This window comes from Tripterygium wilfordii, chromosome 12 (genome assembly GCF_013401445.1).
Source record: "Tripterygium wilfordii isolate XIE 37 chromosome 12, ASM1340144v1, whole genome shotgun sequence".
In the NCBI taxonomy this organism is placed as follows: domain Eukaryota; kingdom Viridiplantae; phylum Streptophyta; class Magnoliopsida; order Celastrales; family Celastraceae; genus Tripterygium; species Tripterygium wilfordii.
Genome location: NC_052243.1, coordinates 12,004,805 through 12,016,369, shown reverse-complemented (window position 1 = coordinate 12,016,369; position 11,565 = coordinate 12,004,805). Strand labels below are relative to the sequence as shown.

At 36.9% G+C, this 11,565-nt stretch overlaps 2 protein-coding genes across 2 annotated transcripts; one reads left to right on the top strand and one right to left on the bottom strand.

Annotated features, from left to right (window-relative positions):
• Nucleotides 1-1,236: 1,236 nt before the first annotated feature.
• On the top strand, nucleotides 1,237-2,928 carry LOC120011102 (ubiquitin-fold modifier-conjugating enzyme 1). The gene is made up of 3 exons (XM_038862145.1): nucleotides 1,237-1,624; nucleotides 1,709-1,770; nucleotides 2,559-2,928. Exons 1-3 carry the CDS (start codon nucleotides 1,292-1,294, stop codon nucleotides 2,686-2,688), a joined length of 525 nt encoding a protein of 174 aa, XP_038718073.1. The 5' UTR covers nucleotides 1,237-1,291; the 3' UTR covers nucleotides 2,689-2,928.
• A 1,207-nt stretch (nucleotides 2,929-4,135) lies between these two features.
• Nucleotides 4,136-9,679, bottom strand: LOC120011101 (phosphoenolpyruvate carboxykinase (ATP) 1-like). The gene is made up of 13 exons (XM_038862144.1): nucleotides 9,558-9,679; nucleotides 9,193-9,470; nucleotides 8,931-9,112; nucleotides 7,700-7,853; nucleotides 7,497-7,581; nucleotides 6,445-6,545; nucleotides 5,949-6,247; nucleotides 5,637-5,810; nucleotides 5,466-5,531; nucleotides 5,206-5,384; nucleotides 4,901-5,070; nucleotides 4,640-4,808; nucleotides 4,136-4,543 (listed from the first exon to the last, which is right to left on the bottom strand). The coding sequence occupies exons 2-13, from the start codon at nucleotides 9,459-9,461 to the stop codon at nucleotides 4,400-4,402; spliced, it is 1,992 nt and encodes a 663-aa protein (XP_038718072.1). The 5' UTR covers nucleotides 9,462-9,470; nucleotides 9,558-9,679; the 3' UTR covers nucleotides 4,136-4,399.
• Between the last annotated feature and the right edge of the window lie 1,886 nt (nucleotides 9,680-11,565).

Genomic DNA, 11,565 nt, shown 5'->3' with positions numbered 1-11,565 from the left:
TTGTGTGGAGATTACTTTGCATCGTGAAAATACAATACCTCTCTGACATTGAGGTCGACTCTCTTCATAGGTTTTTTTTAATCTAACACGATACATACAAGTTTGTCACTTAGTTATTGACCGATATGAGGCCTACCGTACAAAATAAGTTTGACCAAAACTCAACGCATAACTACAATGGAATTGTTCTTAGTGAAAATCAAACTCAAAACCTCCCTAACTCATAACTTTCTAAATAAAACAACTCGGGTGATAGTTTAACGGTGAATCTCTTTAGAACTAAATCATATAGACTCGAAAGGTCATAAGTTCAATTTTCACTAGGAACAATACATTTGTGGTCATACGTTGTGTTTTGACCCAACTTATGTGTGCACAAGTCTGAATGTCAAAGTTTATGCACATATTAAATGTTAATTTGACACTCGAATTTAGACTCATATCGGATCTTTAAGATGTGATCCTCACTTAGTAAAAGAAGAGTTGAAATGAAAACAAGGGTTTTGAAACTAGACTTACCATATAACGAATGGCAATTCACCACTAATTAAAATATTTGGGACGGAGGAGGGTTTTCTCCTCCTCCGTCTCCTCTATACCATATATTTATTTCCCCATGCTTTTATACATTTAAGTGTTATAAATAATGTTGTAGGGATCTATCTTTTGGTACAGTTCATCGACTATCCAATAAGTTTCATCAACAGATCTACGACGGCTCTCCTTCCATATCTGAAGATTTCCTCCTCAGATCTGGTGTTTTCCTCCACTGATCAGGTGGTTTCCTCCCTCTCTCGTTCACATATGGCTTTTCTGAATGTTGATATGTGTTTTGTTGGCGGTGACGTCTGTCTTTCGCTTGTCCAGATCAAAGTTATGAAGAAAACGTCGCAACACTTCAATGTCTCCTCTCCAAATCTCGTTATTTTGAGAGTTTTCAAGACAGTTCACCTCAATGTCATAATTGCTGCTTCAAAGCCACTAGCTACATCCAAAAAAGAGTTATAACTCTTTGCTCACGTTATTGTTTTGGAATTATATTTGTATTTGATTCTGGATTTTTATTTTATTGTACTCTTTATGTAGGTGGATCCTAATTATACTCTGCTTACTTTAATATAAGTATTCTTATTTAAAAAAAATTGAAAATATTACTATGACAACTAAAAAGTAAACAAAAAAAAATTAATTGAACCAGATTTCAATTAACGGATCACCCGACACCCGAATCCGAAACAGGAGGTCGACAGATCAAAAATCGAGGGTTAACAAAAGCGAAGAATAGCCAGACATGGAGGGTTGGGATCCGAATACGAAGTCGACGCTGACACAGATACCGCTCTTGACAACCAAAGCGGGTCCAAGAGACGGAGCGGCATGGACGCAGAGACTCAAAGAGGAGTACAAGGCTCTGATCGCGTATACGCAGATGAACAAGTCCAACGACAACGATTGGTTTCGAATCTCCGCTGCGAATCCGGAGGGGACGCGTTGGACAGGCAAGTGCTGGTACGTGCACAACCTACTCAAGTATGAGTTCGACCTCCAATTTGATATCCCGGTCACTTACCCCTCCACGGCACCCGAGCTTGAGCTCCCGCAACTCGACGGGAAGACCCAGAAGGTGAATTTTGTAATTCATTATCACTTTTGCTCCGTTAGTCTCTGGGTAATTGGGAGTTCTCTAATTGGTGTTTTTATAATTCAGATGTATAGAGGAGGGAAGATTTGCTTGACAGTGCATTTCAAGCCTCTTTGGGCAAAAAATTGGTATGAAAACTTTGTTTTAAATTAGGCCGTTTGTATTGTTGATGAATTTGGTTTGCTGGTGCGATTTGAAGATATGAGGTTCGAAATATGTGATTTTGTGTATGCTGTTCGAAAATTTTATTTTGTGTATGATGAGATAGAGGCGAATTCTCCATTTCTACTCAACTGGGCCTAATTGCACTGATTGGCCTACTTTTCTAGTTCTTGATGTAAGAGCTGTAAACTGATTAGGATACATTTGTTTGTGGTCATTCTGCATTTCTGCAGTTTTCTCTCGAAGAGTCAAAGTGAACTCCACAGTGCACACCTGCATTTGATTCATGGCTTTTGTCCTGGACATTTCTCTATTGACTTTTTTGAGTTTTTGTGTGGCTTTAGATTGATTTTCCTTGGCACAAGAACAATTTGTCTTTGTCTCCTGTATATTAAGAAAATATTGTGTTCTGGTTAATGGTTATATACTGTTTGCTGCCATCAGTCACGATTCTATCAACATTCATATATTTTAAGGTAGAAAATTGTATATGTTTTCGTGTTAGGGATTTTACATACGGTAAAATCTCTGAAATGGACGTGCTATATTGATGAAAGGGAATGGTTTGTAAACAGCATAGTGGCAAGGGATTCATGAGATTGTCTCATACTCCAGATATATTTTAACCATCATATCCAAGAGCATCTTTTATAATCTTTATGCATAGGTATAAGGTAGACTGGCTCCCTTACGTATTGATCTAAATTTTTTGTTTGCAAGTTGCTTTTGTGATTTTTTTTTTTTGGTTTGGCAGTCCTAGGTTCGGTATGGCACATGCACTTTGTTTGGGTCTGGCTCCCTGGCTTGCAGCAGAGGTTCCCGTTCTTGTGGATTCTGGTATGATTAAGCACAAAGATGATGCAACCACAACCAGTGAGTCGTAATTATTTAACAAGATATTAGTGCTGTAAAAGTAATGCTCAAATTGTGGACTTATGTGTTGGTTCAACGACAATGAGTGTTGAGCCTTTATCATTCAGGTTAAGGGACATTCATTGAGGTGTACAATTTCTTTTCTAAGAAAATGGAGATTACAATTTCTGTCGGAAGATACAAACTGTTGAAATAAGCTGCCTTCTTGGCTTTGAAACTTAAATCGCAAACTATTAAGTGGTTAACCTCTATCCCTCATTTCTCTCTCATTTTGCAACTTCAATTACTCAAAGATTAATGCATGTTTTTATGCTTTGTTTTAGCTAATTAAATTCATCCGTGCTGCAAAGAAATTTGGCTTCACTTCTCTTCAATCTTCACTCTTTTATGTCTTTGGAACGGTGGTGGAGGTGTGAAAGTAATATGCAAATTTTGTACTACCTTTTGGGTTTTTTTTTTCTTTCTAAAGTATGCGTTTCAAGCTCTAGAAAATATTTGGTGCATCTCTTTTCTGCCGACTCCTTTCAACTCCTTTGGACTGTTTGCTCTGGAGTTTGTTTTATATTGATGAGAAAAAATATATGGGTATGTTATTAAGGGAATCAATGTCTATTGAAGCTGTAGAATGTTTTGATGGCTACTTATTCTCAATTTAAGACGTTGGATGCAACTTGCAACATCATGCTGATCATGCAATATATAATATGTTGTGTGCTTAATTATGGGTTCCCTTTTCACAGTGTGCCTCAGGGACACCTGTAAATTTGTGATGATGAACAGGTAATGCAGTATTCCACTTTCTGTTGTCAAAGGTTTAATCAGTTTGTTTGGCCATTCTGGAGATTTAATAAGGTCTTGTCGTGTTTTTTTTTGTAAGAGCAAAAGATGTGTATTGTTGGAGATTATGATTTGTTTCAATAATCTCCAAAATTTCCAGTTGAATATTTCAAGGAGACCTTTAACAGCTTTTCGGCTTTGCTTGATTGAAAAATGTAGAGTTAAGTGGGTAGAGTTAATGAGATTTAAGGAGAGTGCGGAGATGTGAATTACAAAAATATTCATATTAAACGTTTGTGAGTTAATTGAGGGAAAACTTCTCTCCTTCTTCACCCCACCTAAGTCCATCCCCTACAAATCAAGCAAGGTGAAGTTATTGACTGACATCTTTGGAACTCCGGTCAAGAGAGATGGATAATTAGTTTGCCTTTCAAAGGTTTTTTTTTTACATATACCTTCGAAGAGTTTTGATGCATTGGAGAACCGTTTAAATCACTATTTCTATCTGATTTCAAAGGCTTTTTTTTAAAAAAAAAAATGGAAAAAAAATGGCAGAAATCAGGGAGAGGACTTTCGAAGGGTAATTGCTGGAGGACATAAATGGGCACATTGATACGATCATGCAAACCTTACACAGGAGAAATCAATGCATTACATTACTTGAGAATGGTCTGCAACTGATTTCCGTCACAATATAATAAAAAATTATTATTAATTTCAACCTTTTGCAATCCAAACTAAATCCAGAAAACTCAAAACCCTCTAAATAATAAAACTGTTAATCAAGAGAATACAAAGAAAGTCGATGTAAGCTAAAACAAGCATATGGTGAAAGATTACATACTTGGTGTATCAGCCTTCTCTTTATTCTATTTTATTTTTATTTTTATTTTTATTTTTATTCAATTTAATTTCTTTGCAGCAAACTCGAAACAATCATCAGGATCAGAAAATAGGACCAGCTGCAACAATCTCCTCAGTTAGGTTGTCGTCTTTTCCAATCTTATGGCTTGTGAAGACCTCAAAGTTGCTCTTAAATAGACCTCCCAGCTTCAAGAGGGTATCTTTATAGGCCTTCTTGTCTGACCACTGCAATTCAGCAGAAATTATAACAGATTAACTCTCTGAGCTTGACAAAAGCAGAGAAAAATTGGTTAAGTGGAAGAAAAAATAATGGTAGCTTACAGTGTTCACTGGATCCAAGATTTCAGAAGGCACACCCTCAATCTCGGTTGGGATCTCGAGCCCGAACACTTCAGTCTTGGTGTAGTTAGTATTCAGAAGGCTCCCAGAATGTATTGCATCGATGATTTTCCTGGTGTATGCTAATTTGATACGGCTTCCTGATCCATAGCTGCCAAAGAAGAGACAGATAAAGAGATTAAAAGAGATACAGTTATTTGATTGCATGGCATATATGTGGATTGAGTGTTTTTATTTGCATACCTTCCACCTGACCAGCCAGTGTTGACAAGCCATCCGGTAGCTCCATGTTTCTGCATCTTCTCAGCCAGCATAGCAGCATACCTAGTAGGATGCAGCATTATGAATGCAGCACCAAAGCAGGCTGAAAATGTAGCTGTTGGCTCTTTAATGCCATCCTCTGTCCCGGCCACCTATATTATTAGCATTGTTAGTATAACATGTTAGCTCTAGAAACTACTGCATTATTAGCCTGATAGCTGAAGATTTAGATAACTTATTGCATATTTACTCAAAAAGTTGTGGAGAAATGCAGTTGTAGTAAGTACCAGAGCAGTGTAGCCGCTGATGAAATGGTACATGGTCTGCGCCAAGCTTAACTTGCTCACCGGTGGGAGCACGCCAAATGCATCGCATGCCAGGAGGATTACATTTTTTGGATGGGGACCAACACAAGGTATCTTGGCATTTGGAATATACTCAATTGGGTATGAAGCTCTAGTGTTCTCTGAAACAATTAGGGTAATGTTAGCCTGACAGGGGAAAGCCGAATCAATATTTCTAGTCTGCCTTGATATGTTAATGTTACCTGTTACAGATTTGTCTGAGTAATCCACTTCACGAGTATGCTCATCAAAGACCACGTTCTCCAACACTGCAACGCACAAGAAGTATTAATAAACCCCTGAAGACTACAAAGTAGAAAACACTCACTATGGGGCTTATTGACATTCAAAAAAAGGACACATCAGAATGGTACCAGTCCCAAATTTGATGGCATTCCAGATATCAGGCTCCTTCTCCCTTGACAAATCAATGCACTTGGCATAACAACCACCTTCAATGTTTGAGACCCCAGTCTCAGTCCAGCAGTGTTCATCATCTCCAATTAAATACCTATTGTGATCAGTAGACAGAGTTGTCTTCCCAGTACCTATCACAAGCATTTGCAGAAGGATATTCATGAGTACAAAACAAAATTAAATGGAAAGGGATGAAGCAGAAAATCGTAAGAGGCACATATCGGTTGATTGCTGGATTGGTGCGATGATCGATCCAATTGATACTCTACCTGACAGTCCAAAGAAGAGGGCGACATCGCCTTCTTTTCCCATATTGCAGCCAGAGTGTAAGGAGAGAATTCGTCGCTTAGGCATGAGATAGTGCATTACGCTGAATAGGCCTTTCTTCATTTCCCCAGCATATTGTGTGCCAAGGATGACCATTTCCCTTCTAGCAAGATTGAGGTCTATGCTAGTAGAGGAAGTCATGTAGTGTGTGTAACGGTTACATGGGAACTGTCCAGCATTGTATATAGTGAAGTCCGGAGTCCCAAAGTTCTCCAGCTCTTCAGGAGTGGGTCGGATGCACCTGTCACCCACCCAGTTATTTTATACGTCCACTAATTAAGCTACTATACTTGGCCTGCTTTTTTTGCCTACTAAATTCTATCTATTGGAAGTGTTTTTGCAGCATAAACGATTAAGAATACTTATACGGCCATGATTAGCCAATAAAGAGAAATGAAAATATAGCTGAACTCAAGCATTCTTGGCCTCGATGCTTACATGTTGTGCATGAACAAGGAATGGTAAGCTCTGGCAGATACAATACGAACTTTGATGCGGTTCTCTGGGTCCCAGTTCAGAAATTGATCATTCACAAAGACCTGAAACATCCAGAATCGCCAGATTATTATTCATATAGAATAACAATCCAAGATTATCAAAGATAATTATTGTGAAGTATAAATCCTATATTCGCTGATGATGTAGACAGACACTAGGTACAAATATCCTAGGTAATTTGTATAGCATGTGGAGTTCTGCTTATATCATGTCCACCACAAACCCATCCATTACGGAAATCTTGTGCATGAAAGTTATCTACCTTTTTTTAGTACTTTTTTTCTTTCAAAATTTTATGTTTCATTCGATGCGAATAAGAATAAAATCTAGAAAGCCAACAATATATGCAAAAATACATTACTGGTTAGGACCTGGAGGAGGTTATGGAGTCACATCTGTCCTAATTTCCATGAACCGAATAACACCCACAAGATTGGATAAGGCTCACAAACCAATAATTCCAAGCTTGATAAACTTTGAGAGTTCAAACACAGGGAAACGGTGAGTGACAGGGGTGGTGGCTTTGGTTTCTGACACATTCTTATCTAGGATTCTGGGCACAGGATTCTAATAACTAACGAATATAATCCTGCGATGTAAAGACAAAATGGGCCATGTAGATATATGAGATAGGTAAGGCCCATCCACTTAGCAATTAGTTATTACGTCAACTTCCTGGACCATTCAGGAATATAAAGATGGGTCAGACCGACCCACTTACGTCAACTTTCTGGGAACAGGTCGAAGGGTAACGCGGTTTCATACCCATGATCATAACCTAGGAAACTGTCAAAAGCTGAAATGATGGAACGACGGACAAAATACCAACAAATTCAGGATGGTTATGAGTTATGACGCTCGCAACAAGACAATATGCAAATGCAGCAAATCCCTTGAATAAGGAAACGCCATAATTTTTAAAAAAACTACACTAACGCACAATTGAATTTTGATGTGTGTGCACTAATATAGGCAAATTTTATGCACTATACCTTATCCAAGGAGTTCAAGTAATCAACGGCTCTTTCCCTGTTAACCAAGAAAGTATGTTCGTCCATTTCGATGTTGGGTGAGCCCCTATCAACCAAAAGTGGATATCCATTGCATTAATATTTAATACACACAACACAGTACAAAAGTGTTTATGCATATATGGATAAGGAAAAGGAAGAGAAAAGAAAGAAGCAGCACTTACTTTCCCCACCAAAGGTCATCTTCGGTGGTTTCGTCCTTAACCACACGCTTATCTCTTGGAGCCCGGCCCGTCTTTGCCCCAGATAGTGTGGCTATAGCACCTGTTGACGTTATGAATGACCCCTTCTCATACTTGATCGCTTGCTCGTAAAGCTCTGTACCATAGACATGTGTAATAACATTAATTAATTGATTGGTCTAGTGTCAAATTTGTAGTCCCGTATCGTTTGAATAGTATTAAGCGACGGAGTTTATAAAGGAAAAAACTCAAACATCTCTCACAACAAGGCATTTATCTGAACTCAAGTACCTTTAGCGATGATCCAGAAAAACAAACAAAATGGTGAAGATTCGATTCATCCACGGTGAATTTATAAACTCAAATAACAGACAATATTATTGATTCGAGTATACTGAGATATCTACATCACATAATTGTCTTTCAAATTAAATTTGTGTGGCACGTGTCGGACTAAGAAACTAAACGAGCAATATATCCAAAAAGATCTCATCTAAAATCTTCTAAAAATTTATCATGATTAGCTTTTAAAAACGAGTTCATTGGGAAACCGTGACTTTATTAAAGTATCCGCTAATAGTCTAATACTACCATTAAATTTTACAACTATTGCGAAAATACATATCAAATGACAAAATTACCCTCCCATTCCCTATTATTTTTCTGGCATCGTCATTCCTTTTATTGTCACAATACTTTCTTGACATCAATGATTTTTGTTGACAATGTTTGGCTAGAGTAAAAATTACAATTACTTTACAATGCATGACAAATATAAATTTGAAATTGAATATCTAAATTAAAAACTTTAAAGATGAAAAAAATATTTTTATGTGAAATAAAATAATATAAAAATGACATATTTAAAATACATAATTATTTGATATTGTTGAAATTATGTGTTTCTCAAAAGAACATTATAGGTGTTTAATTAAAAATAAATTAAAATTCCCACTATTCCCAAACCGAATCCAACTTTACTATTCCACGAATTACACCAAACAAACATAAAAATCATTGGTAAAAAAAAATGGGGATTCCCCAGAACAAACGACACCTTAAGTTGATGATTGCCAATAATTTGATAAACTAAAAAACCATAAAATCTTTTTCAAAAAGGGTTTTTGGTTTGGAATTTCTTTTGAACTGAATGCGGTTCCAAACGCGTGGAAATCTCATCACGGTCCAAACATGAAAAGTAAAAAGAAAGTACCAGCAGGAGAGAGATTATAAAGGATGTGAGTGAACTTCAGAGCACTGTCGCTAATGTTCAGCGTCGGCGTGTAATGTTGAGCGTGACTAACATGCGCCGTCGTCTGCCCCTCCGTCTTCCTCGCCGGATCTCCCTTCACCACCTTCGGTCCTGTCTCCCTTGTCAGTGACGCCAATGACGCACTATCCCAACAAAAAATCAAAATTAACATCAGAATCGTAAACAAACGACACGACTGTGTCTATCGTTTCGTTAATAAGACCTGATGGACTGGAGCTGCTGTTTGCTGCGGTCCTCCTCGGAAATGGTAGCGAAAGCGGCCGGACCGTTGCTGATTGGTGTGGTCGGAGCTGATCTTTTCTTCTGAAGAGAGTGAAGCTCGTCGATCGTCTGAGCTTTAATCGGCGCCGTACTGTCGTCGTGACACACCTCGGGCGCCTTATTCTTGTTTGTTTGGATTTTCGAAAGGCCATTGCGTCCAACGGCACCACCTTCGTTGTTCGCAAAGCTGAATTCACCGTTCTCTGCCATTTCTTCTCTCTGTAATATCATCAAACACATAGAAGACATCAGTCGAAATTCACAAAGTAATACCTAAGAAAATAACAGAAAGGAAAGAGATCAAACCGAAAGTTGTGATCAGTATGCAAACGCAAAGGAGAAAGAAGGGCGTGATCTCTCGAAGCAGTGGATGGGCCAATATATAGGGGGCTCTCACTGACTTGCAAAATTAACTTGACCACGGTTTGAATTGAGAATTGGGAGCTAACCATGGTTAGGTTAACCAAGGTTGTTGAAAATATTGAATTGAAAAAGGAAACAAATCCGATATGGTAAATTTAAAATGGAAGGTTCATGAGAGCGGCACACGTTTGGTTTGGTACGTAGTTATGTATGCATGCGGGGATAGGGTCGTCTATTCACTGCCACATCTTGACAACTCAGTCGTTACATGTCCGAGCGTGAATGGAAGGTTTTTTTTATATAAAAAATCCAATTTCGGTTTGGTGTTTGCTGAGCTAAACTTCAAACCCTTTTTGAAGGATAAAGTCATGCTAATCTTAGGGCATAACGTGGACAATATCTCAAATGAATTATACGTATGTAGGGGTATAAATGGTAGGATATTTTTTTTCGGTTTTTTAATATGAAAATGATTGACCAATCAATTGGTTATCGGTGATTATTTCAATTATTTTTTGTGAATTTTTTTTTAGAAATACCCTATCTTTGAGTGTAGTCAGCAGTTTAGGTGTCATTTGATTCGCGGATTAATCTACCTTTCTAGAAATGAGAGCTTTTTTTTGTCAAGGATTTCTATATTTGATTGGTGTAATCCTTGAAATATAATATTTCAAGGAAAATTGGATTGAATTCCTCCTAAAGGAGGAAATCTGCTTTCCCCCCAAAAATGAGATGCACAAACTGGACACGACCCAAGAAAAGAGACATTAATGTTTTTTAAGGTGAATATTCTGCAATTCATCGTACCCTCAAATTCACAACTAATGAGGTATAAATAGTATGACGGAGTGATGTGGTATAAACAAAATCTAATAGAGTGAATTTTGACAGAAATTGAAATATAAATTGTTCCTTTTTGTTTATAAATATGAATTGAAAATTCAACGAAGAAGAAAAATATTCAATCAAGGAAAACAAATTAAAAGAGGTGATGAGCATTTCTGAGACTAATTAAACCACCTTTTTTTTTCTCGTATATATGTTCTATTTCTTTGGTCATAATTTGCATCTATGTCATTCTAGTGTAGCTTATCCTAAAGTCACCAAATTACATATGTACCACCACCTAATTACATGTCTAAAAGCAATGAACTAAGAATGATCGAAAGACCCTATATTTGAGCGTAGTCAATAATTTAGGTATTGTTCGGTTCACGGATTAATCTACCTTTCCAGAAATAAGAGTTTTCTTTTTGTCAAGGATTTCTATATTTGATTGGTGTAATCCTTGAAATCTAGGAGGAGATCTCCTATGTTCCAAAGAAAGTTAGATTCCTCCTAAAGGAGGAAATCTCTTTTCCTACTAGAAATGGAGGAATCGTAGAATCCTCACTTATTTTAATTAAATACTTATAATATAATTTTGAAAAATATATAATTTTAACAATATCACACAATCCTTTGAATCCTCGCTTATTTGTAACATTTTATTTTTCATTGATTATCTGATCACATAAAACAATGTTTTTGTTTTTTCATTTTTATTTTTATTTTTTATGTTTTTAATTTAAATATTTAATTAATAATTGTAATTTTTAATCTAACCAAATATTGTTAAGGAAATCAATAATGTAATGATGCCAGGAAAATAGTATAAGAGTGTGATCCAAACGTTGGTAAAGAATGACGAGGTTAGGAATCAAACAAGTTATTAGTCTCATTGCCTCATGGTGCTACTTAGAATTTCAACTAGGGTTGGCGCCATGTGTTAATTAAGATTTAAGAGGTAGACTTTTCCACTATGCAAAAAAATAAAAATCACATTAAGAGCCATCCGTACATTTTCTAATGACGCATCGGCCATCAAGTTGTCACATACATTGAATTTTCTAGCCAAACTTATCATTTTAAGAAGTCATACAAATAGAACGTGGAACAAATTGTGGTATGT

Excerpts from the sequence above, each read along its gene's own strand:
- LOC120011102 (XM_038862145.1), top strand. The coding sequence starts at position 1,292 with ATGGAGGGTTGGGATCCGAATACGAAGTCGACGCTGACACAGATACCG. Across the intron at positions 1,625-1,708 it reads TCGACGGGAAGACCCAGAAG|ATGTATAGAGGAGGGAAGAT; the intron begins GTGAATTTTGTA and ends TTTATAATTCAG. Across the intron at positions 1,771-2,558 it reads CCTCTTTGGGCAAAAAATTG|TCCTAGGTTCGGTATGGCAC; the intron begins GTATGAAAACTT and ends TTGGTTTGGCAG.
- LOC120011101 (XM_038862144.1), bottom strand. The coding sequence starts at position 9,461 with ATGGCAGAGAACGGTGAATTCAGCTTTGCGAACAACGAAGGTGGTGCC. Across the intron at positions 6,546-7,496 it reads ACTTGAACTCCTTGGATAAG|GTCTTTGTGAATGATCAATT; the intron begins GTATAGTGCATA and ends TGGATGTTTCAG. Across the intron at positions 4,544-4,639 it reads TCTTGGATCCAGTGAACACT|TGGTCAGACAAGAAGGCCTA; the intron begins GTAAGCTACCAT and ends GCTGAATTGCAG.